Here is a 27,255-nt window from a genome sequence, read left to right as displayed (position 1 = left end):
TCATTGATTTTTTTACAGAAAGGAAGGGAGAAGGAGAGTGATAGTTAGAAACATCGATGAGAGAGAAACATCGATTCAGCTGCTTCCTGTACACCCCCTACTGGGGATGTGCCCGCAACCAAGGTACATGCCCTTCACCAGAATTGAACCTGGGACCCTTCAGTCTGCAGGCTGACGCTATCCACTGAGCCAAACCAGTCAGGGCTATTTATGTCTATCTTTGATGCCATTTAGTTCATACCAATTGAATAAATGACATGATATTTTTTTAACAGCTTATCACCTTATCTCTCCAGGAGAATCTTAATATGTTTATAAGCTTAGTGCTGTTCTCTGAGTCAATGCTAAATAAATTTGTCAGAATATTGGTGTTTAACCGGTATGCTCACTCAGGAGACATCTTCATTCTAAACCACATTGTTATCACTAATGATAACTTGTGGTATATATTCAGCAGTTTCATGAACGTGAAGTTACCTTCCCTGGGGAATGCATACATCTTGCTGAGTTGGACCATAAAAATGAGGTTGTGGTCTAATTATTACTGGGAACTTTCTAAGAATAACAAGGCAGAATATAATTTCTTTTTATGAATTAATTCTTATGTGATTTGTCTGAATGATGTGGTCATCTTTGACCCACAGGGAATAGTTTCTGAAACATGCGGATTTATTATTATTCAAAATGTCTTTGGAAATGCCCAGAACAGCTTGAAAGCCAGTCCTATGTGTCAGGACTCAGCATTATAGCCCACATTTTCTTTTACTGGTGGAAATAATTGGAAAAAATGTAACTTGAGATTGAAAGTTTAGAATATAGGACTAAATACTATCTAGCATTTATTATGAAAGTGCTCCCTGTGAATCTGATGTGGCATTAAGTACTTAGACACTTTTACCATATAGACTACTAAAATTATTGGACATATTTTTTCACACTTAATATGCTGAGCAGCTCTGTTAGGTTACATTCTACTGTCTCCATTTTTTCAGAGAAGGGAAAACTACAGCTCATAGAGATGAAATAATTAGAGCAAGAGATAGAATGTGAATCCTGGTCTAAGCAACTTCAAAGGTCTGAATTGTCCAGGACACCTAGGCACTGGAAACTTATTAAAGCTGCAACTATGGCACGTCGGCCAAATAACTCAGAGCATTAAGCTGTAAGACAGGGAATGGACCAAAGGACATATTTCCACAACTAAAGACAGAGGAGTTTGGTCACAAATTCTTCCATCAACATTAAGAGAGTCAAGTCATATTCTGGCTTGCCGTCATAGTGGTTATTATTGGAGTAATGCTCAGATAAAACTGCATTTCAAAATTCTCCAAATAGGCAAATCCAGTTTCTTTATATTTCCACCTGAAATATTTTAGTTCTCTGTATCTTTGGGACCAACTATATGAAACACATTTGTAGCATTGCAAGATTCTCCTAACTGTCAGAAAGAATAAGTAGAGGATGGTCAACTTAGTATCATCAAGTTGGACAATAGGTTTTACGGACTTGCCTTATCTGTCATTATACAGTTCTAACTTCTTAAGATAGAAACATCTTAGTTGAGGATTAGCCAAAGCCAAAAATCACTGTCACATTCTGAATTCTTTGACAACATCAAAAGTAATTGAAATTTTAATTTGAGCACTAGAATTTGAAAGTAAATATAAGACAACCATAACCATTCTAATCAATCCATAGCTCCAACCCAAGGAATGCTCAAAAGCCATATTTTTAAATAAAAAATAAATTCCATGGCCTTTCACAGCTTCTGTCTTTGCAGGTGCTAGGCTACCTGCCCGAGATTAGACAACATGAAGTGATGTGAGGTCAGTGTCCCACTGCAAAACCTGAGAGCTGAAAGTACAACTACAAAGCTGATGACGGGACAAGCAAACTTCACTTCTTTCGGCTCAATAGCTCTCAGCCCTAGCTGCATATTAGAATTCCCCAGGAGACAAGAACAAACCCTGATGTCCACGGGATACCCAAGACCAATTACATCAGAATTTCTAGGAGAGGACACCTGCATTTTTAAGCTTCCCAGGTGATCCAAAAAGCAACGAAGTTGTAAACCACTACTCTAGAGTAAATAGACAAAGGAGAGATCAATAGCAGGCCTTTGCCTGGAGTTGCTTCTAGACTCCATGAAAATTCCCTGACGTTGGCGGTAAGAATCAGTAGTCTTGCCTACAAACTCAATGCAGGTCAACTTGAGTTTCCCTTCCGGGTACAAAGGCCTATACCTGCCTTCAAGGAGTTTGTACATAGTTCCTGGGTGCGATGCATAACCACAGAGAATGTGAAAGAATGCGATGAGGGCGTTCCAATTCGTGTCCCTGAACAGCAAACCACAATGGGGATCAGAAAGAAAAGACTTGTTCCCAGGTTGATAGTCAGCAGAAGCAAGATTCGAGCCACATTCATGGAAGAGACAGCATCTAGGGAAAAGTTGCCCCCAGGGGGAGGAAGTGTGTAAGCAAAGGCCTAGAGGTGAGGAAGCAGGGAAGTCTTAGGAAGAGTTGGAGCATGGATGATGTCAGGAGAGTTGGGTCAGATAGTTCAAGAAGATTCTATTTTGTTTCAGTTGCCCAAACAGTTCTGCAATGCCTGGAATTTGCCTCCAGGATTCCAGTTGCCCCAGCAGTTACTGCCAGACACCACATCATTCCAACACACATAGTTCTCCTGAAGGGAATGGTTAGAAGCACATTTTCTGTAGTGACATCCTGCTGCAAGGAACCTGATGAGGTCAACAGAAGTATCCCTCAGGCTTGTCTAGGTCTCTGCTAAGCTGATAAAAGAGAGATTTCGCAAAGCAGAGAGCTCATTTTTATTCTACAGATTTATGAAGGGAGCCAGTCTGACTGGTGCAAATGTCAATCAATTCCCATCTTAAAAAATGAGCTGAAATGAGAGGGCAGTCAGCATCTAGAAGGTTGCAACCCACGCAAGAAAACTGAGCACAGAGATGACAAGCCAGTGAAAAACTGGTAATGAAAGTGAGTCCGCGGTAAAAGCTTAAGTAATTAATTCTTCAAAATATGCATCAAATTTCACAACTATAATTTCGCAGCCTGCCCTTTGGAGACGATTTCGACAAGCCTGACAGTTATTTGCTCAAAGCCATATGATATTTCACAAGAATTCTGAAATATAAAACCATTGGGAATTTGTGTAAAGATGGCTTAGTATGTTTTATAGTAAGTGCAGTCACCCCAGGGTAAGTACATAAATCACACATCTGAAGGGTTCTCACAGTTTCATTTATCAGTTGTTGAATGTTCTGGGTTGTTCAGATGCTAGAGATACTTTCATTCCTGACCCTGGTTACCTCTATCCAATTTAACAGTGACGACTCGTTAATGGGCCTCCAAAATCACTGGACAGCATGCCACCAACTGGAATCTCCATTAACTCAGATGACAGAGAAGAGAGACCCATACGCATACTCATTACCTTCATTTGGCTGACATCACTGGTTTGAAAAGACCACTGAGTAAAATGCCCTTTTATTAAGTAAGGACACTATTATTCTGTTTTTGCATTAAACAGGCCCATTGGTGACTGATGAAATATTTCTCCACAGCCAGGAAGCCCAGGATCTCAGAAAATGCACAGGAAGAAGGCCCCTAAACATCACAAGAATATAAGCCTGCTGTTGGCTAAGTGAAGTCAGGATGACTGGGTCCAAGGTTCAGTCACCATTCTGACACTGGTGGTCTCTGCATGACCTTGAGCCAGCTGCCTATCTGTTCTGAATCTCTTCATCAATGAGAGTAACAACATTTATGCCACAGATTATTTTGTACAGTAAATGGGTTAATACACATAAAGCAATGACCCAGAACCAGCAGAAGGCACAAGGTGAGTGCCCAATATGCATTGGCCATCTCTATTAGTAATTAGTTCTTCTCCATGACTAGGTCACCTCCATATTCTAAGTACTGGGAACTTGACCTAGAATGTTTGGCTGTTTCTCATGAAATTGGAAAGGAAATCTTAAGAAGATATATGATAAATATAATATACACATGCATATATAACTATGTATTCACATTTGTGTTTGTGTGTATATATGCGAATATATCTAAAATATGATAATACATACATACACAATCACGTCTGATGGGTAAAAGACTTAAAAGTCCTGAAAATTCCAAAACACCGATCAGAAAGAATATATGCACCTCTATGTTCATAGCAGCATTATTTACAATAGCCAAGATCTGGAAACAGCCCAAGTGCCCATCAGTAGATGAGTGGATAAAAAAATCTGTGGTACATTTGCACAGTGAAACACTGTGCAGTTGTAAAAAAGAAGGATCTCTTACCCTTTGAGACAGCATGAAAGGACCTGGAGAATATTATGCTAAGTGAAATAAGTCAGAGGAAGACAAGTATCACATGCTCTCACTCATAGGTGGAATCTAATGACCAAATAGATCCTTACACAGAAGCATGGAACAGGCTGACCAATCTCAGAGGGAAGACAAGGGTGGAGGGGTGGGAAGAGATTAACCAGGGAACTTATATGAATACTAGAGGCCCGATGCACAAAATTCGTGCAAGGGGCTCGGCCCTCACAGCCACAGTGGCTTGTCTCGGCCCTTGCAGTCCCAGCTTCATCCAGAAGGTCATCCAGAAGGACAACTGGAAGGATGTCCAGAAGGTCTTTAGACTGTCTGGTCTAATTAGCATATTATGCTTTTATTATTATAGATATGCATAGCCCATGGACACAGAAAATAGTGTGAAGGTCTGAGAGGGGTGGGTGCAGGGTGAAGGGGGTCAGTGGAAAAAAATGGGGACGTCTGTAATACTTTCAACAATAAAGAATTTTTTAAAAAAATAGAGAAGGATCTCATACCCTTTGAGACAGCCTGGATGGACATGGACAGTATTATGCTGAGTGAAATAAGCCAGTCAGAGAAAGAGAAATATTGCATGATCTCACTTATATGTGGAATCTCTAGAACAAAACAAACTGGCAAACAAGATAGAACCACAGACATGGAAGCATGTAACAGGCTGACAGATCTAAGAGGGAAGGTGGGAAGAGATTAACCAAAGAACTTATAAGCATATACTAGTATGCATAGCCCATGGACACAGACAATAAACAGGTGAAGGCCTGGAGTGGGGTGGGAGATGGGTGGAGGGGGACAAAAGGGAGAACATATGTAATACTCTCAACAATAAAATAAATTTTAAGAGAAAGAGAGAGAGAAGACCTTCCTACCAACCCATCAATTTTCCTAACCTAGAAACATCTAGAAAAATGTTGTAGCCCTGAAAATAACAGTTGCATAAGAGTGTATGTGTGCGCAGGTGTGTGTTGAATGAGGAGGAGGCAGCTTTTGTTAGGCAGAGACAGGAGAGAGAAGGCAGTGTTAGGGCAGGATATAAGGAGGAAAGAGAGTCAGTATGATTAACTTGAAAAGAAAACTGCTACCGAAGATGTTTTCAACCTGTAGTTAAGATTGCTTTAAAAATTACTAACGTAATAATGTTCTGTTCTTATTAAAGACATCGCTGCACAAACATATGATAATTAAAGCACACAAAAATGATTTAAAGGCTTTGATCATAACTATGTCAATTGAAATCCTCATCTAAAGCTTACAGCCTTTATTGGCAATTGGCTAGGGACACACCTCAACTGTTCAGCTTCCTTCAGAAACCCAATATTCATTTTTAAAGCGGAATAATGATCTGGTGCAGGAGACAACTGATCCATATTCCTCTCTCATCAGTGTTTCTAATGCGTGCTCTCTCTCCATTTTCTCTCTCTCTAAAATCAACATAACCACATTAAAAAACAAACATTCACTACCTATCCATAAAACCCTAGCCCCTATTTATATGAAAACCATATGGCATAGCCATGAATGCCACTGCCCAGAGTTATAAGAAGCTAAGGGTAAACTTAATTAGAAATGAGTCCACATTATTATTCTTGCTTTATTCTAATCAGCTCAATCCCCTAGCTTGAACATTACAGAGGAGGCATGAGAGAATACATACTCTTCAACTTAGGATGCCTAAATAATTTCACAGATATTCCATCGCATAGTTTGGCTGACTTTTACAAAAGCACAACCATTTCAAAATACAATTTTTCTCCTCTGCTATACTGGCAGAGCAGAGAAGTAGACTTTGTTTATTTGGTTGTTTTTGTCATCTTTCACTATTATGCAACTTCTTATTGTCAGAAACGACTTTAGGATCTCCCTGCTATCTTTCAATTTACTATTGGCTGAGCAACATTTGTTAGAATTATGGTATGTCTACAATAGGAGAGATTAGACCCTGAGGAAGAGCCTGAGAGAATTTCTTATCGGAAAAGCTTAAGAACTATATTATCGGGCCTGGGCACACATGTAAATAATGTTCTTAAAGGTATTTTCAACTTCTTGGATATATGTTGAGTAGAGAAAGTTGTCCCGTAAGCGAATTCCAGTAAGTGAGTGGGAAAAGCTAGCTATTTCATTACCCTGCCGATGAATGACAGATAACACAGAAACAGCAAGCACAGGCAGGTGCTCCCATTTGGAGCCCACAATATTCCTCCACCAATTTCCCAATAGACACAGCACCACCCATGGCAGCTCTCTTGGGCCACCTTGATCTCACCCATCTTATATGCCACTGCCCAGTGACTCTCTCAGCAGGACTCAGACCTTCCCCTTTCCCTGCAGCACTGACTGATCAGGCAACCAGTGGGCCCCAAGGAAGCCCCGATGGGATCAGCCAGGCTCTGAGAGGCGAGCGAACAGTTTGTTTATGGGTGGTGGTAGTGACAGGCAAACCGCAGTGTCCCCTTGTTCGGTCTAATGGGGTAAGTTGAACGATTCGGCTGTCAGAGCAGCGTGAGGCCTCATTTTTCTTCCCCGCAGCACAGGGTGCCCCTTGCTTCAGCCAACATTTGATTGTGATTAATTTGTCAGGGATGGCTGTACAATGGAAATGGAGAAATGGATTGCCAATTACAGCTGGTCTTCTCTCAGACAGCTTGGCAAATGAGGGCCTTTCGGCAGGGCTGACAGCCCCAGAGCACACTGGATTCAGCCCAGGAGGAAAGGAACCCCTTCTCAACTGTGTTTTAAAGATGAGGAAGGGGGCAAAGGTGACCCATTTTTTTATTTATCACCCTTCAAGAGACTTGTTGACTATATCCCGGCCCACTTGGCAAGCACCATAGGAGGGAAAGCCACTCTGAGGTTGGCTTTTTGTTCTGTGGATTTAACACGCTTTGTACTTCTGATTGAAGTCTTAACAGCACCAATGAAAGGTGTGAAAGAGTTTATCCCACACTTCACACTGAAAAAGCCCAAAGAGAAGCCTATCTCTGACTCCCTCTGAGATGTTTGAAACATGCTAAGGTAGACTAATGAAAAACGCATGTAGGCATGACACATTTTTTTCCTTTTATTTCCAAAAGGCAATACTCAATTTCACATTGGTATTTATCACAAAGTAACTCGTGTTGCTTGTTCCCTCATAGAAGAGATGACCCTTTGTAATTTTAACAATGTCCCAAAGGAATAGATGAATAAATGAGGAAATGTCTTTAGCTCTGCAGCCCTACTGGTATATGTCTCATAATCAGATTTGCTTTCAGATGGTGAATGAGATGGACGAAACACCATTCTGCATTTGTACAAAATCTTGGACAAAATGACACCGATATTTATAATTCTAAAAAACCTCACTGAACTTCATAAATGCTTGGGCTACAACTGTTGCAGGATTGCACTATTAATTTATTCTCATATACATGGTTTGCTCAGCTGTAGGGGTAGGAGTTAGTGAAATAGGTCATGTTGTAGTGGAAAAAAACTAATTTTCATTATCTTGTTAAGAATAGGTGAAAAACTGAGCACTATTGTTCAATAGCAATAAGATTAAAAAATAAAATCTTAACATCCTAAAATTTTTCTACACACTATATTAAAACTGTTTGGGATATAGAAACACACGTCACATTCTCTCATATTTATACACAAGCACACACATAATAGGTAATATATTTTCTATTATATATTTTATATATATATGTATATCCATACAGGGGTGGGCAAAATTAGGTTTTACAGTGGTTCATATACTAGAAAATAATACAATAATTAATAACTAATCATACGGGAATAAACTGTGTTTTGTATACTCCCAACCATAAACCTAATTTTGCACACCTCTGCTTTACATAGAATACATAACACCCATTATATGTACCTATCTATAATAATAAAAGTGTAATATGCTAATTAGACTGGACATCCTTCTGGACGACCTTCCAGATGAAGCCAAGGCTGTGAGGAAAGCCTGGGTCCTGGGTGCCTGCTGGCAGCAGCGGGAAGCCTGTATCCCAGGTGCCAGAAGGAAGACAGTGCCGGCAGCCAGGGGAAGGAAGGCCTACTCTTGCACGATTTTGTGCATCAGGCCTCTAGTAAATAATAAGTAATAATTCAAAACTATTACCTTGTAATTAGCAGATAAAAAGAAATTTAAAAAAACTAGAGATTGTGAAAGAAATGGACAAAAATTAATTAGATACTTGTTTGAATTTATGTATACTCCCACAATCTTTTTAAAGTAATTTAGGTTTCTCTCCAAACCAGTACATACATACATACAAACTTGTATTTATTCTTTTTACAGTAAAATATATACTATTTCTCATTCAAAAACTTTGCCCTATAAAGTCTTTATTATATTAATATACACATGTATACATATTTACATTCAGCTATATTTACTATACATGTATAATACATTTAAAGTATATATGTCTATGATATATAGTATATAGTATATATGTATGTATAAACAAATATACTATATGTGATATATGTATGTATGTATATATATGCATGCATAGGTGAGAGGTAACATTTCATTGTGTATTTTTTATTGAATTAATTGGTTCTCAAAACCATGCAGGTTTCAAGTATACAACTCAATGAAACATCATCTACACACTGAATCATGGGCCCATTGCCCCAAGCAAAGTCCTTTTTCATTCTCATTTTTCCACCCTTTGCCCATCTCCACCAACACCCATCCCCCTTTTCCTCTGGCTATCACCACACTGTTGTTCGTGTCTCTGTGATATCTATATCTATCTATCTATCATACTTGAAACCTGCATGGTTTTGAAAAATAATAAATTCAATATATATATTGCTTAATCCCTTCACCTACTTTACTTTCATCCAGTCCCCAACCCTCCATCCCCTCTGACAGCTGTATGTTCCATGTATTCATGCCTCTGTTTCTATTTTGCTCATCAATTTATTCTGTTCATTATATACCATATATAAGTGAGGTCATATGGCATTTGTCTGTCTCTAACTGGCTCATTTCACTTAGCATCATAATCTCCATGTCCACCCATGCTGTTGCAAAAGGTAAGATTTCCTTTATTTATTTTTTATTTTTTGTCTAAGCAGTATTACATTGCGTAAATGTACCAGAGTTTTTTAAATATATATGTTTCTATTGATTTCAAAGAGGACAAGAGAGATAGAAACATCAATAATGAGAGAGAATTATTGATTGGCTGCCTCCTGCAGGTCCCCCCCCCCCTACAAGGTATCAAGCCCCCAACCCAGGATGTGGCCTGACTGGGAATTGAACCCTGTCCTCCTGGTTCATGGGTCGACACTCAACCATTGAGCAACACCAGTCAGACTGTACCACAGTCTTTTTTATCCACTCATCTACTGAGGGGCACTTGGGCTTTTTGAAGATGTTGGCTATTGTAAGTAACACTACAATCAACATAGTGATGCATATTCTTTTGAATTAGTCTTTCAGGTTTCTTAGAATATAATCCAAGAAGTGAGATCGTTGCGTCAAAATGCAGTTCCATTGTTAATTTTATGAGGAAACTCCATACTGTTTTCCACAGTGGCTGCACCAGTCTGCATTCCCATCAACAGTGCACGAGGGTTCCCTTTTCTCCACATTCTTGCCAGCACTTGGCCCTATTCCAAAGCCACACAATCCAATGACCATCTGAGAGTCTGCATATAGTTTCTCTAGAAAAAGAGCTCACCACAGGTCCCTGTTGGCTGCAGCCAACAGTCCTTCCCACCAGACTCAAGTTTGACAAGGTGGCGTTGCCAATGTTTGGAGGACTGGGTTAATGCACTTCCCCAGGTGGTGCTGTAAGAATAGGAGTGTCCAACCTTGGAATATGGTGCCTGAGGGCAGTGTGGGATGTTTACTCAGGACCAGAACCTCAGTAGCCGACCTTCTAGATCTCTCTCCAGAGCCATCTTCTCTTTATGGCTTCCATAAGCCTTGAGTTGCCTTCCCTCTACCAGTGTTCTGGGTGAATGCCCGAGGGCAAGTTCCTGTGCATTGGCCCCTTAGGACAACACCTGGGATTCTAGCAGACTCTCTCCTTTTTTGAACCCACAGAGTCCCCACTGATTTTCACTGTCAAATGCTATGTAGGCTTCTCTTCCTGGCCTTGGTGCTCTGGTTTGGGGATCCCAGCAAGGGGTTGAGACATCACACTTTTTTGGGGGGGGTGAGGGACATCTGCTGCCAAGATATCCCTCCAGCTTCTCATCCACTGCACCCGGGCACAGGAACCAGTCTTCTCTGCATCTCCGCCCTTCTTACCATTCGCTATGTAGCTTCTTCTGTAAATTCTTGGATATAATATTCCTATTCTGCTGTCCTTTAGCTGGTCATTCAGGCTTATTGCTATCAGAGATGTTGGCCTATAGTTTTCTTTTCCTGTAGTGTCCTTATCTGGCTTTGGTATTGGGATAATGCTGGCCTGGTAAAATGAGTTTGAAAGTGTTCCTTCCTCACCCTAGCTGGTTTGGTTCAGTGGATAGAGTGTCAGCCTGTGGACTGAAGGTTCCCAGGTTCGATTATGGTTAAGGGCACATGCCTGGGTTGCAGCTTGATCCCCAAAGTGGGATCATTTTTTTTTTCTCATTGATGTTTCTTTATTTTTGTAAAAATTTTTGCATAATTTATTAGATAAGCAAAATAAAATCTTACAAATGTCTATGAAGGCAAATTTCTTACATGACTGTTAAAACTGAGAAGTGTTATTGTAAGAACAATTGTCCCTGAGGATCATTCAATAAAAGGTCTCAGTGGAGGCAGCCATGGTCTTCCTGGCCATCGCACCTCAGTCTGCTGCCCTAGCCTCTGGGTGAAAATGGTCTCCCCTGAGAGCGTTGCTGGAAGGGTCCCTCAGAAGTCTCGGTTCCAGTTGTCCCTCCTGCTGCGGGGCAAAAGGCAAAGGGAGTCTGCAGGCCAAGTATCTTCTGGATGACAGGCTCAACTCCTGGAAGCATCTCTGGCTTCTAGGTCTTAGCCGGTAGTCCTGGTGCAGAAACCCGCAAGGACAAGGATATTGTTCCACCTGGACATCCTGGCTGTCCCAAAAGAGGTGGACCAGCATATAGTGAGGGAGTGTCCAGTGCCTGGGGTCCTCAAAGATCAAGAGTGACATCTGCATCTCTGGCTCCTGGGTTTGGGGCCTCAGGTCAGGGGTGGGTAGCGTTGCACCTGGACTGGATGCACACCCCACATCAGCCTCACTGCTTTGTAGTCCCACCTCTTCCTTAAACAGATGAATACCTAGTAGTAGGCGTGGAGGAGGCAGCCAATCAATGATTCTCTCTCATCATTGATGTTTCTATCTATCTCCCTCTCTCTTCCTCTCTAAAATCAATAAAAATATTTTTTTTAAAAAAGAAAGTGTTCCTTCCTCTTCATTTTTTTAGAAGAGTTTGAGAAGGATTATAGTTAATTATTTAAATGTTTGGTAGAATTCACCAAAACCATCTGGTCCTAGGCTCTTCTGTGTTAGGGGATTATTTTTTTTAATTACTAATTCAATCTCATTACTCATAATTGATCTGTTCAGTTTTTTGTTTTGATTTTTTCTTCATGACTCAGTCTTGGTAAATTGCATGCTTCTAGGAATTTATCCATTTCATCTATGTTATAATTGTTAGTATATAATTTTCATAGTAGTTTCTTATGACCCTTGGTATTTCTGAGACAGCAATTGTAATGTCTCCTCTTTAATTTATAATTTTATTTATTTTGGGTCCACTTTTTTTTTGGTTACTCTAGCTAAAGGTTTGTCAATTTTTGTTTATATTTTCAAAGAACTAACTCTTATTTTTATTAATATTTTCTATTATTTTCCTATTATCTACTTCAATTATTTCTGCTCTAATTTTTATTATTTCTTTTTTTATCCTTCTAACTTTGGGTTTCATTTTTCCTTTGTACTCACTGGAGGTATGTATCTCTGATACAGTAGCCCCATGTAAGATGGCATTGCTTCAAGTGAAAAAGAGGGTGTTAAATGGAAGAAGTGGATGGTGGAAGGGATGGGAGCAAAGAACACTAAATGGAGAGAACAGGAAAGCAAATGATTTTCCTAGGCAGAGGTTGGTCTGCATGTCCCAGTCTCCTCTGCCTAGTGATGGCCACCCTGCAGGGGACTGCCAGCTTACTTGCTCCAGCGTCTTGGCATTTCCATCTTTTTGTCACTCTTCTCCTTCACCATCTCCTCATGCTCACACCATGTTTCCTACTTCTTACTTTACCCCATGGCTGGACAAGTGGTTTTGAGCGAAATCCGTTGGCAGAAAAGCTAGACCAGGATCCCTCCTACACACACACACACACACACACACACACACACATACACTGCTCTTAGGTCGCAATATGCCTTCAACATGTGAAGAGTTCTACAAAAAGAATTTCAAGGCAAGTCTTTTTACATTTTCCAGATCCCCTGATGCATACTCCTGCTTTATCCTAGCAATGAGGCGTATTTGCATTGTTTTATGAAAGATGAAAAAGGCTGATGAGTCTTCATTTCCTTCTATATGCAACATGGGAAAACAGCAATGCTGTGCACTTCTCTTTCTCTTTCACTATGGATGAGGGAATAAAATATTTGCAAAGTTGAAGAAATCGAGAGGCAATAATTTAGGAGCTAACCTTTCCCTGTGGCAGTGCCAGCAGATCTTTCCAGCTTGCTAAGGGATTCAGAATTTGCAGAAGCTGAGAGTCCCAGAGCTGCTGGTGATCACTTTCCCAGGTTCCTGTAATTATATGCAAGGGCTGACATTTGTAAGGTTGGTTGAATGCCTGGCTTTTAAAATGGGGCATTGGCAATGTGCCGGAGGCACCATAAATCACAGGATGGGCAACTTCCTGAGGGTTAATTTTACAAGATTTATTGGAAGAGGATCATAAAATTACTTAACAGGTAAGTAATGCAAAGCCTTTGTTTCAAGAAAAGGATTATGATATATTCATGCTTTAGAATATAATGTGATATTTAAACTAAAAAATAATTTCTTACTCATATAGGCTATGCCCTGGGATCCCAAGGATGTTACAGATGCATCAAAATTTACATTAAAAAGGGCTTTGATAACAAAGTAGGATCAGTACTGATATGATGCAGAGATGGATATGCAGACACTTTCTGTATTAACTCAGTCTTCACAAGTTACTGAGGGCAGACCCAGTGACCTGGGGTGGAATGGTCTCTACAAAAAGGATGTGGCAAGAAGAAGCTTGAGTAGAAGAAGATGCAGGGAAGGGAGTAGGGGCCAAAGGGGAAGTCATGACCCTTATTGGGATAAGTCTTTGGGACTCACTTCTGAAGAAACCTCAGTCCAACTCATTTTTAATTCTAATAACTGAAAGTATATATTAATATTCTTCCCAAGTACATATGAGGAAGCTTAGAACTGCAATTCAAAGAAGAGGTTAGAGAGTAGACCATTCTGAATGATAATCTCATGTTCCTCTGATTGCAAAACCCTTACTGGGGCATCTGTTTGCAATTCTCACAGGAACTAGTTGGGTGTGGCTAGGCAAAAAAAAAGGTCTCCTTTTTTTTCAGCCAGAAAAATACAAAGTTAAGACAGGTCTGACATCCAAAATGGTGTCCAGCTCAAAGAGCCTATGATCTTAGACATGAAAAAATGTGCAAACTTTCTCAGTGCTTTTAGCAACAAAAAGCAAGCATTGGACTTTTTCCCTCTTCAAGCCAAGAGGCGGTATAATTGTTATCTACTCCCCAAGGTTTCCTAAAAGGATGCATTAGCAAGCTATCTTACAGAGACACAACTTGGGTTTTGTCCATAAGAATATGCTGTCTTAGGACGTGGGATTTCAATTTTGAGACCACAAATAAATACAATTACTTTGTCTCTCTTATTACTGAAAGATTTTATGTACATAGAGACAAAACAGAATGGTTTTATTCCTAGGCCTCAGATAAATAGCTTGGAATTGCAGAAGCCAGGTGACTATTGTTTGAGCAATAGACTACAGTGCTTATTATGGCTAATGTAATATAGAAAGCATAGTGTGATGTTACAAACAGGTTTCATTTTCAGACACCAAACTCACAAGGCTGAGCTACAGGACACAGAGGTAGCTAAGAAGTAACAGGTGGCCTTCAGAGAAGCAGCGGAATCAATCCCACAGAAAACAAGGTGGTTCTCATGATAAGGGACTTCTGACCAGTGTCATTTGGAGCCCAAGTAAAGCCTCTTTCAAAATAAATTACTTGCGGATTAAGGCTCCATCCCTGGTAGGGGGCATGCAGGAGGCAGCCAACAGATGTTGCTCTCTCATCAATGTTTCTATCTCTCTATCCTTCTTCCTTCCTCTTTCTCTAAAATCAATAAAAACATTTTTAAAAAGTAAATGACTTGTTCAACAGTTCAGATACTCTTCTAGAATCTAGTGATATAAGTGAATAAAACACTCAAAGCCGTCTACTCTCAGGAAGCTCAGATTCCAGGGGGAGGGTAATACTAACAATAGTAGCAAAGGTAAAGTTACTACTAGCAATAATAGTAACAACCATCCTTAAATGTTTATCTTTATGTATCTGATACCATCATAGACACTTTAACATATTATCTAATTTAATCTTACAACAAGCCTGTGTGATGGGCATTGTTATCCCATTTGACAATTGAGGTCACTGAGGTCTAGAGAGAGTAACTTGCCTGAGGACCAAAGATAATAAGAAACAGTCTCAGAATTTGCACCTAGATCTGTGGGACCCTGAAACCCATTCCCATAGCGACTCTGATATGTGCCCTCCTTCTTCGCTATTCCTTGGTACTCTAAGAGAATCCCGATGCAACTATCTCAAAGACTCATCACACACAATGATAGAAGAAACCTACATCACCACCCAGGCAAGCAGGACACAGAATCATGAAGCAAAGGTAGCCTTGAAGAGGCTTGAGAGAAACTGGGCAGCCAAAGAATAAAAATGAGAATTGTTTCAGGATGATTAAAAATTAACAACAGGACACCACTGAATCACAGTTATAATTTATACATTTAGATATATACGTTTACCTAAATTAACTGCATATAAGCATCATTCATAATAGATAAAAATCATAGAAAACTCAAATATTAGTTAACTGATAAATGGATAAACAAAATATGATATATCCATAGAATGGATTATTAATAAAAATAAATAAGTTAATGATGTATGCTACTACATGACATCCTATATAATAAAGAGCTAATATGCTAATTAGACCAGATGGCAGCATGGCCTTCCAGAACAACCTTCTGGAATGACCTTCCAGAACGACCAGTGGACAGGGCCGCAGGGCCGTGAGGCAGCTGGGACTGTGAGGGCTGAGGCAGCTGGGGCTGCAAGGGCTGAGGCAGCTGGGGCTTCGAGGGCCGGGGCAGCTGGGGTTGCAAGGGCCAAGGCAGCTGGGGCTACAAGGGCCGGGGCAGCTGGGGCTGCAAAAGCCTATCCTTCCACAAATTTCGTGCATCGGCCCTATAGTTTTAAAATATTATGTTATGTGAAAGAGGCCAGTCACAAAAGAACACATATTTTATGATACCATCTATAGAAAATATCCAGAACAGGAAAATATATAGTGACGAAGATTACATTATTATTTGTCCAAAGAAGGGAGAGAGGGGCTAAGGAGTGACAGCTGTTTAGGGGACTGTAAGGATTGACCACACTTTTCACTGGATGAGTGAATTAATTTCCATGTATTTTCTCATTTTTCTCATCCAGCTTTAAATTATCTTTTTTGTCTTGCTCCATATGTATATATAAAGAGAGCTGACCAATGTTTATTTGACTTTAAGGATGAAGTTAAATAAACATAGGCCAGCTCTCTTTAGAAAGAACTTCAAAAATAATTTTGACAGTTCTTAGAGATGTTGGGTATGTTTAGCTCTTTAGGACAATTATTTTCATGTCAAATTCTTTTTAGCTGATACTATTTTATAAATGCATCTTGAAATACGTTTGAAAGAGACTATAGTGGTTAAGGTAAAGCTAAGATGCTGTAACAAAGAGGCTCCAAAATAGAGATGTTTAATAAATATAGGTGTTTATTTCTCTATATGATAACAGTTCCAAAATGAGCATTCTGCTAGTGAGAGAATTTGTTCCATTCTGTCACTTCACAGGCAGGAATCTACCATGATGTTAAGTAGTTGATTTGTCTTCCTTAAGGCATTGTTCTCATATTCTTACCTTTCCTGATTCCAGCAAAAACAAACAAACAAACAAACAAAAAACAAACCAAACAAAAAACAACACAGGATGGTCATATACCTTATTTTATGGTACCTGGACATAAAGTAGCACTCATTGCTTCAACCTACCTTCCTTGGAAAGGAATTGGTCTTGTGACCAACCTCACTACAAAGAAGATTTGAAATTTGTTCTAGCTAGAATTGATGTGCCTGATTACAATTCTGCTATGTAGAAAGAGGGGGCACTGAATTATGATAGACATTAAGATACCATCACTATTAGACTGGCCCAAATCCAAAACATTAATACCACCAAATGCTGGCCAGTGTATAGAAGAATAGGAACTCTCATTCATCGCTGGTGGAAAGGCAAAATGCACAGCCACATTAGAAGACAGCTTGGCGGTTTCTTACAAAACTAAACACATTCTTACCATATGATTCAGCAATTGCACGCCTTGGTATTTACCCAAAGGCGTTGAAAATGTATGTCCACACAAAACCCTGCACGTGGCTGTTTTTTAGCAGCTTTGTTCCTGATTGCCAAAATGTGGAAGCAACTAAAACATCCTTCAATAGGCGAATGGATGAACTGAGGTACATCCAGACAATGGAATATTACTCAGCACTAAAAAGAAGTGAGTCATCAAGCCATAAAAAGACAGGGAAGAACTTGAAATGCATCTTCCTATATGAAAGAAGCCAGTCTGAAAAGGCTATGATTCCAACAATCTGACATTCTATAAAAGGCAAAACCATAAATAAAAAGATCCATGTTTGCCAGGGATTGGGTGGGGAGATGAATAGTCAGAGGTAGAGGATTTTTAGGGTGGTAAAAATAATATTATAATGGTGCATACATGTCATTACCCATAGAATTTACATGAAGAGCAAATCCTAAGGTAAACTATAGACTCTGAGTGATTATGATATGTTAATGTAAGTTCATCTTTTGTAACAAATGCACCACTTTGGTGCCTGATGTTGATAATGGGGGAAGCGGCACGTGTGTGCTTCAGCAGGATCAGCTCCTAAAACAATATTCAAATGTGATAGAATTGAGGTGGCTTCGGCCCTAGCGCTGTATTTTCCCAAAGAGTAATAAGTTTACACTGATTCTAATGTTACTTTGCTTTGAAAGCCAGCAATTAACTCAGGGATTGCCAAGAACAATAACGGTTCGTATAGTGGGAATAACATGACCAGGACAAAAAACATAGAATGTCAGAGAAGGGAATTTATGAGAGAGAGAAAAAAAAGAGTCATCATTAGACCACCTGAAAGGAAGTTTTCAAAGCAAATGGAAATTTCAAAGGGAAGAGAAGAAAGCTAGAGGGAGGGGAGAGCTGTCAGGGGGATGAAAGAGAGGGGCACACATTTTTGTCGATTTTGCTCTGGTTTCCAAATGTATTACATAAGGTAAGTCTTCCAGCAAGCCCAGAATTGCACAGCAATAGTTGTCACACCCTCTGAAATCTGTCAGCGTTTAAAGCTGACACGGGGCATGCCCTCAGCATTGCCGTGGCAGAATGCCTTGGTTTCTTTCCAAGTCATGTCTGTGAATTTAGACAGATGTAGTGATAAAAAATACCGGCCGAGTAGGTATAAGGTTAAGAAAGCATCGCGTTGGTCTCCTTTTTACCAGTTAGAAGCAGAAGAGAAAACCTGAATGCAAATGAGGGATTCGATTAGAAAGCTATGTCCTGGCAGCATTTCATGGAAAGCGGGGGAGGGGGGTACAGGTGACTTGATAGAAACATGCCTTCCATGTTGATAACAGAAATATAATGAATAAATATGGGAGCTGCATTAGCCTGGTGATGCTCTACTTGATTTTTTTCTGCAAATTTCCAGCCAATATCTCAATGTCTGAAATTCGTTCTTCTCTGAAAACACCGCCTCATACCTGGAAAGCAAGATTCAAGATTTCTCTTTTTCTCCATAGAGAATATTTCCCCAGTTACTCCAGGGACACGCTTTTCCACCTGGACTTCATTTCTGTTAACTCTACTGACTCTCATAAAATGGACTAAACTTCGTTTTGCTGTTCACTTCTCCGTAAAAATTCCATTCCCATGTATCATGTCTAGCCTCCTTTGTTAAACTTATTAGCACCACAGTGGCCAAGCCTGGCTCGGAGGGCAGAGGCGCACGCAAGATCTGAAAAGTCCATCAGAGAAGTTCAGGTCTCTCCCTCGGAGACTGGCTTAGCGGCCAATCCAAGTCTTTAACAGGAATCTGGGAGTTAAGAGCCCCTTTAAGCCTCATCTGGATCTATTTTTCCAAAAGTAGCACAGGCCTCTCTTTGGTATTTTACCAAACGTGGCTTTTCATCCTGAGTGCAAGCAGGCGGTTGGGTGCCCTGTGGACCCATCCTGGAAACATTACGTTGGCGCAGCAGCAGAGGCGGTAGCTGAAAGTTGAATGAAAAGTCTGGATCCTGCTCTGGGGAACTTCAAAGTAGGCAAACATGCCCCCATTGTGTTTCTCCCTTAAACCTAGTGGAGTCTCAGGGCAGAGATTCTTCTGTCTCTGTCTTGCAAGAAGGCACAGCTGCTTTCACTGCCCACAGGTCTTATCTTCCGCAGGCCGAGGAAGGCGGGAGAGGCTGGGAGAGAAACTGGCTTCCACCCTGGGCCCGAGCACCCCCAAAGGACTGGTGTGCACCAGATCCTCCGGTCATGCTTTGACTGTGGGGATGATGTCGGAGTTTCCATGAAATGGGAATGCTTACTCTTGAAATTGCCCTGGCATGAGATCGTGTTGGCAATGAAATGAACAAACCCCTTCAAAAGATGGCTCCACCACAGTCAAAATGTTGTTCTAGGAGAACTAGAATGACATTGGGTTAGTGGGTCATAGATCTAAAAAGGAAGGTCAATCCAAAGCAAATAGTGTCTGAGAAATGACAGCCTGTGGGGAGGTGGGCTGGCATGAGGGAGGGTCGGGAGGGGCCTCAGGACACCCTGTACCTCCCTGACTGCCCATGGGCCTGTGGGCCATAAGAAACAACAAAGCTTTCTTAAATGACGTTAAATGCTGTATTCACCTTGGCTCCCTAACTGAGCAAGTTGTCATGTTTGCATTTTACCTTGTCTAGGTGAATGCTGCCATGCCTACACATACTGCTTCCAGTTTGAGGATGCTTTTTAAAAACACACTTGTTTTTTTCTAAAATAGACACATTTGCCCATTAAGGAAATACTAACTTGGTAGCTTCCTCTGCCTGTTATTTTGCCAATGAATCATTATTTTTTAAAAAATTATCTTTATTATTAAAAGTATTACAGATGTCCCTCTTTTTATCCCATTGACCCCCTCCATCCCCCACCCTTCCCAGGCCTTCACCACACTATTGTCTGTGTCCATGGACAATGCATATTTGTATATAATTTCTCTTGTTTAATCCCCAACCTTCCCTCTGAAATGCATCAGTCTGTTCCATGCTCCCATGGCTCTGGATCTATCTTGTTCATCAGTGTATATTTAGTTAGCTAACTATTTGGGTTATAATCATTACTATTGTCCTAAAACAACAAATATTTGCTGAGCTTCTGCCAGGGACACAATGCTAGGCACTCAAGTGTGCACAGAATATGCACAAGTGAATCTCTGCTGATTCAAGAATCCAAATTGGCTGTGAAAACAGGCAATATAAACAGAATTCTATGGAACAATATGAGGGAACAGTTGTCAATTGTCCAAATTACAAATGCTAAAAGATTTCCAGAGATATAATGGCCACCAAAAGTTGGTACATTCAAGGAAGACTTCTCAGCTATCAAGCTTCAACCTGTATAAGCATGTATGATGTGTTTTTGTTTGGGGATTGGGGTACAGATCAGAATAAAGTGGTGGCGGTAATGGTATGGGTGACTTTGGTGCATGTGTGTGTGCGTGAGATAAGGAAGGGATACAGGGTTGTATATGCCATGTTCTGCAATTCATCAGCTCATCTGTGGGTAACAGAAGGTGTACCCATAATGAGTGGATGCCAAGAAATATTTGAAACTATATTATGGCCCTAGCCAGTTTGGCTCAGTGCATAGAGCATCAGCCTTCAGATGGAAGGGTCCCAGGTTCAATTCCAGTCAAGGGCATGTACCTCGGTTGCAGGCTCCTCCCCCACCCAGGCCCTGGTTGAGGTGCCTGCAGGAGGCAACAAATCGATGTGTTTCTCTCAAACTGGTGTTTCCCTCTGTCTTTCCCTCTCTCTTTCACTCTCTCTAAAATCAACGGAACAATATCCTCAGGTGAGGATTTAAAAACTATATTATGGAAAAAACATTGTCCTGAGAAAGGTTGAGGGAATAATAATTTATACGATCAATGACCACAGAAAATGATGCAAACTAAATGCTGTCTTTTAAAAATACAAAGCAAGAGTACATATAAAATTTTTGGCATACCAAACTTCATCCTGGAGAAGAGATTTCTTTTTCCCTCTTCATAAAATTTGAAAGTACTGATGCATAAAAATGCCTATTGTTTGGTCTAGAAGGAGTGAACATTCACCAGAAAGTAATGGAATATGATCAAATTCTTCTGAGCAGATGGAAAACATGCACCAAGTGGTGTTTTTTGAAAAATTAATCTAGTAAGCTTTAGAATGTGCAAGAAGAAGGGCTGGAACCAGGAGACCTTTCTGAATATTTGCTCTAAATCCATTACAGCATGACTAACATAGTGTTGGGAATTTTGTTTGCTTTATTTTCAAAAATTTTCTTTTTAGCTGTGGACTACTTTCAATTAAAAAAATAAATTAAAAATTTTTGGGTGACAATAGTTAATAAGATTATATAGGTTTCAAGTGTACAATTTGATGGCAATTGGATAAAGAAAATGTGGTATGTAGTAGGTTTACAGTTGTGAGTATGCAAAACAGAGTTAATTCTTGTAGGAATATTTTTTAATTATTTTATTATTTTCCATATAAACAACTGTAATCCTACTTTTGCCATGGACTACTTTCTTTAAATAAATATTATTTAAAATCCCTATAAATAAAAAAAGTGAAGCTGATCTGGATAATGGAGACAAAACAGGTGTTCTGCATAAGAGCAAGAACACAGCTGCCCTGCAGTATGTGAGTGCTAGGAGGAAATCAAGGACCTTTGCAAGGTGCAGAGGAAATACTTTTCAGGTTGCAAAATGCTAAAGTGTCCATGGACTAAAGAGAACTGAAATAATCGGAAAGTTAATAAAACAGGATCTCATGGAGTTAAAAATAAATTCTGGGGCTAACGAAAGAAGGAACCCCTTTTTCTCAGAGATTAAAATGAAGCAAGAGCCACTTTGGGTTTGATTTAGTTCTTACTATCCTCTCTTGAGCCTCTAATGTTCGTGTCCCTCCTCATTTTCTTTACTTTCCTATTTTCTTTTTCTGCTGCTCCCTCCCCTGTTTTTAAGTATGTCATGTTTAATTCACCTTTTGAAATTCTCAAAGATGAAACAGACATCAAGAATATGACAGGTAATAAACATAGAAAATGATGTGCATAGTAGTTGGATTTTTGTTAGTTTTTGTCAAGAAAAATCAAGATTGTTGTGGAGAACATTCTCAAAATGAGAAACATTTCTGCAATGGAGTCTGATTTGACTCTAGACAAGGTGAAATGAAGATGTTAGGTTTTGATCAGGTAAACCTTTGCACATAATGCTTCTGTTAAGCAAATATTTAGGAGTTCTAACTGTGAGGCAGAAAGAATGGCCATAATGGGGATAATGCCCCCACACTGTGCTTCCACAAACACAGTCTGTAGTGAAATCCAGACCAAACAAAAGGCATGCCTTAAATTATTAAATAGTGTGACCAAATCCTCCCCCATTCAGCTTAATTCAGGCCTACGGCTTCCATTTTATTCTCACTGAAATCTTCAAAAGAAATACCAGATTAAGAAGAATTAAGTCTCCTACCTCTGACATCAGTCTAGGCATCCCTCTCCTATAGTAATGAATTTCAACTATTTCTTTATATTTGTACACATTTTATTTCCCAGATAAGAGTCTCCTTATAAGAAGCTTGAGCTCAGAAAGGTTATAATCTATTCTGCTTGATCAGAAAACCCTACAATGACAAATAAACTCCATTTTACCTTAATATTGTAAACCAGATTTATTAACAACCTGAGAAAAATAATTAGGGAAACGTCAGTGTAGTGGAAGAATATTGGAGAGCTTTAGGCTAGTGAAAACAAATGATATAAACACAGATGCTTGTACCTGTAAGTGAAGCAGTCACTACTTAAAACAACCCATCAGTACCAAAACAATTTATCTGCAGTTTATTAAAACTAATAGTTTTTATTAACAGTCACCTCTTCGGATTTTTAAAATTTAAATATACAGATATATGCATGTATTTGCATTTTAATATCTGTTATTTTGTAATTCACAACAAAATAATGATAATGCTAGGTTTTATAGGCATTATGATTCATCTAAGAGAAAAATACTGACTTTATTAAAAAGAAAAGAAAACACTTTCAGAGGTCAAATCCTACTAGAGAAAAACGTTTAGTTTAACAAAAGACATTGAGCCACAATCTATGTAATCATTACATATGGTATCTGACACAACATTCAAGAACACAATAGAAGATATAAATAGCCTTTCAAGATTCCTCAATGAGATTTGGCCTTCATTTTGAGTCTCTTTAAATCATAGCAAACTATACCCATCAAAAATCTCTTATTTTTCCTGTTAATCTCACCTTTAACAAGAAAATAAAGAAATAGAAACAGTATCAAAAGCTAGATCACTTACCATAAATGCCTGTTGAAATGCAGGGAAATGCCTGTGAATAAACCACAAAAATAACAGTAAATTTTAAAGGTACAGTCTGCTCAATCCCGACACCATTTATTTCAAATTCTCTGTGGCTTGATAAAGGGATGCCCTCACATACTCAGGGTTGTGAAACCCCACTCAGTTCATATAGGAGATGTGGAAACAGACACATTAGGTTCACTGAAAACTTTTTCTTACCAGCATTCATCTCAGCTCACAAGAGCCATCTGTTGAATTTTCAGTAATCTTGTGAACCAATTGCTAAACACAGTTATTAATAAGAAATTAAATTACATAAACTGTCACGAAATAAGTTATATCTAAAAAAATACTCAGAGATCATCTCATCACTTCCTAATTTGGCACATCTTACTATTGCCTTGCTCTTAAGATTACTTATGCCCATCCTATGTGAATGGTGGAAGTACTAGATAATGGTGTGCTACTGAGCATCGTGTCCCCATTCCCTATTAAGTGATATGTTGATGGCTTAAAATCTGAAAATATCAATCAACATTCATGTTGGACTATACTTGTGGGTCAATTGAAACCGTAGGTTGGCTATAGATACAAAATTTTGATAAAATTTAATAAAAGTATTCTTGAAGAATCAATTAACTATACAAAATTCTATCTAATAAAAGACTTATATGCAAATTAACCATCACTTCATGATAAATAGGAGGGAATGTGCAAATTGACACAACAAAGATGGCTGCGCTGGCCAGAGCCACAGAGCCTGCCGGAGAGTGGGCAGGAAGGTTTGACATCCTGGTCGCTGGGGTAACCCAGGATGCCAAGCCTGGCCAGAGAGCAGAGCGGGAGAGCGGGCTGGAGTTCCCAGTCCTTTTGGTTTCTGCAGCCCCTGGACCAGAAGCAGAAGTCCAGAGCTTGGGGAGCACCAGGAATGCTGGAAATTGTAGTTCTGATGACAGATGCATTGTGTGATCTCTTAGACACTGGAGCAAAGTGAGCCTGGAGCAAGTTTCTGTTGTGAGTGGGGGATGGAGGGAAAGCAAAGGTGACAGACATAAGTAAAGTCAGAGTGTCGGGGAAAAATTAAAAGGAAGATATCCTGCAACTTCTAGGAAATCTCCACCAATGGAGCAAAGGAACAAAAAAAGACCTCTATTATTCTATGAGCACCAAACCAAACTGGGCTGGGGTCTCAGACAATTCGCTCATATGATTGCAAAGACAAACAGAAACTTCACTCTTTTATGTATCCAGGCAGATATAATGCACAACATGCACGTTTTCATGGAAGAGGACTTAACAGCACCATTTGCTATACACCCTTCGGTAAGTCACATTTTTGGTGGCCATCTGTGTTAGTTAATTGCCACAATCAAGAGTAAAAATTAGAATTCGCTGCCACCTCCTCCGGCTCCCCCTCTTTCCTCAGCCTCTCCCCAGATTCCCCTCGTCTGCACCTTCGCCCTCTCTTCAGCACAGGTAGCTGTTACCGGCATCCAGAGATCGGCTACTAACCCGGCGGCTACTAACCCGGAGGCAACGACTCGCAAGCAACGCGACTGTAAGAGCCCAGAGGAGATCTGCACCCCTCCACGGAAAGCAGATTCAAGCAACAGCGGCCTCCTGATCACCACATGCTCTGCCTGGGGAACAGTTGCTGTGTGTGAAGCCTCCCTCCACCAGCCAGAAGAGCCACCACAGCTGTGAACAGCACCCACCAGAGGCCCTGCTATCAACAGAGGAGCCGCTGCTACCACAACCGCCCAAGGAGCAACCACAGCCCGAGGAGCCACTGCCACCCAGGGAGCAGCCACTGCCACCCAGGGTCCAGCCACTGAACGACTCAACAACTAGTCATGTCAGTGAGATCAAACATGGGTAGACAAAGAAACCCCCAAAGGAAAGAAAAGGAGGACTCGCCAGAAAAGCAGCTAAGTGAGACAGAGATATGCAACATGACGGAAAAAGAATTCAGAATAAGGTTCCTAGAGTACATGCACCGGATGTTCAAGAAGCAAGAAGAAACAGATGAAAAACTCAACTACTTATGCAAGAAGCTAGAAGAAACAGATGAAAAAATCAACAACTTAAGTAAGTCCCAAGAAGAAATGAAGAGCGACATAGCCTCAATAAAAAACACCATTGAAAGTATCAACAGTAGACTGGGAGAAGCGGAGGACCGAATTAGTGAATTAGAAGACAAGGAAGCAAAACACACTCAAACTGTACTGCAAATGGAGAAAAAAATTAAAAGACAGGAGGAGAGCCTAAGGGAGCTTTGGGACAACATGAAACGAAACAACATACGAATAATAGGGGTGCCAGAACAACAGAAAGATGAACATGGATTAGAAAACCTATTCGAAGAAATAATATCAGAAAACTTCCCTGAGGTGGGGAAGAAAAAAGTCACACAAGCACAGAGAGTCCCAAACAAGGTGAACCCGAAAAGACCCACACCAAGACACATCATAATTACCATGGCAAATATGCAGGATAAAGAGAGAATCTTACAGGCTGCAAGAGAGAGACGGAAAGTAACATACAAGGGATCTCCCATTAGATTATCAAATGATTTCTCAACAGAAACACATCAGGCCAGAAAAGAATGGACGGAAATCTACAAAGTGATGCAAAGCAAAGGACTGAATCCAAGAATACTCTATCCAGCAAGGCTATCATTCAAAATTGAAGGGGAAATAAGAAGCTTCACAGACAAAAAAGGGCTAAGGGAGTTTATCACCACCAAGCCAGCCATGCAAGAAATGCTAAAGGGACTGGTGTAAAAAGAAGAAATAAAAAGCTCAGAAAGAAAACAGCCACACACACACACAAAAAGAAATGGCTACAAACAAGTACCTTTCAGTAATAACTTTAAATGTAAATGGACTAAATGCTCCAACCAAAAGACATCGAGTGGCTGAATGGATAAAAAAACATGACCCATACATCTGCTGTCTACAAGAGACCCACCTCATTAGAAGGGACTCACACAGACTGAAAGTGAAGGGATGGAAAAATATCTTTCACGCAAATGGAAAGGAAAAGAAAGCTGGGGTAGCAATACTTATATCTGACAAAATACATCTCAAAGTGAAGGCCATAACCAGAGATAAGGAAGGCCACTTCATAATACTAAAGGGATCAATACAACAAGAAGATATAACCCTGGTAAACATATATGCACCCAATGCAGGAGCACCCACATACATAAGAAAACTTCTGGAAGATATCAGGGGAGAGATCGACAACAATACAATCATAGTAGGGGACTTTAATACACCACTGACATCACTGGATAAATCCGCTAGACAAAAACTCAGCAAAGAAACAGCAACCCTAAATGACTCACTAGATCAGATGGACTTAATTGACATCTTCAGAACACTTCACCCCACAGCTGCGGAATATACATTCCTCTCAGGTGCTCATGGGACATATTCAAAAATAGACCACATATTGGGTCACAAGCAAAGTCTCCACAAATTCAAGAAGATTGAAATCATAAAAAGCTTCTTCGCAGACCACGATGGCATAATGTTAGAAATAAACTACAATAAAAACAACCCAAAATACTCAAACACTTGGAAGCTGAATAGCATGTTATTAAATATTGATTGGGTTACCGATGACATCAAAGAAGAAATTAAAAACATCCTGGACACTAATGACAATGAAAACACAACAATCCAAAACCTCTGGGACACAATGAAAGCAGTCCTGAGAGGAAAGTTTATAGCTCTACAGGCCTATCTCAAAAAACAAGAAAAAATGGTAGTCAATCATCTAACTCTACAACTCAAAGAATTAGAAAGAGAGCAACAAGAAAACCCCAGAGTGAGCAGAAGGAAGGAGATAATAAGATTAGAGCAGAAATCAATGAAATAGAGACCAAAAAAACAATACAGAAAATCAATGAAACCAAGAGCTGG

General features: G+C 39.9%; 1 protein-coding gene across 1 annotated transcript in view; it reads right to left on the bottom strand.

Moving 5' to 3' along the window:
- MACROD2 (MACRO domain containing 2) overlaps nucleotides 1-27,255 on the bottom strand; it is a 1,891,634-nt gene that overhangs the window by 563,057 nt on the left and 1,301,322 nt on the right. The window contains exon 7 of the mRNA XM_023753208.1: nucleotides 23,324-23,354. Within this exon, the coding sequence (XP_023608976.1) occupies nucleotides 23,324-23,354 (31 nt within the window). The remainder of the gene's footprint in view (nucleotides 1-23,323; nucleotides 23,355-27,255) is intronic.

Source organism: Myotis lucifugus, unplaced genomic scaffold (assembly GCF_000147115.1).
Source record: "Myotis lucifugus unplaced genomic scaffold, Myoluc2.0 scaffold_42, whole genome shotgun sequence".
In the NCBI taxonomy this organism is placed as follows: domain Eukaryota; kingdom Metazoa; phylum Chordata; class Mammalia; order Chiroptera; family Vespertilionidae; genus Myotis; species Myotis lucifugus.
This window is presented reverse-complemented; position numbering and strand designations above follow the sequence as displayed.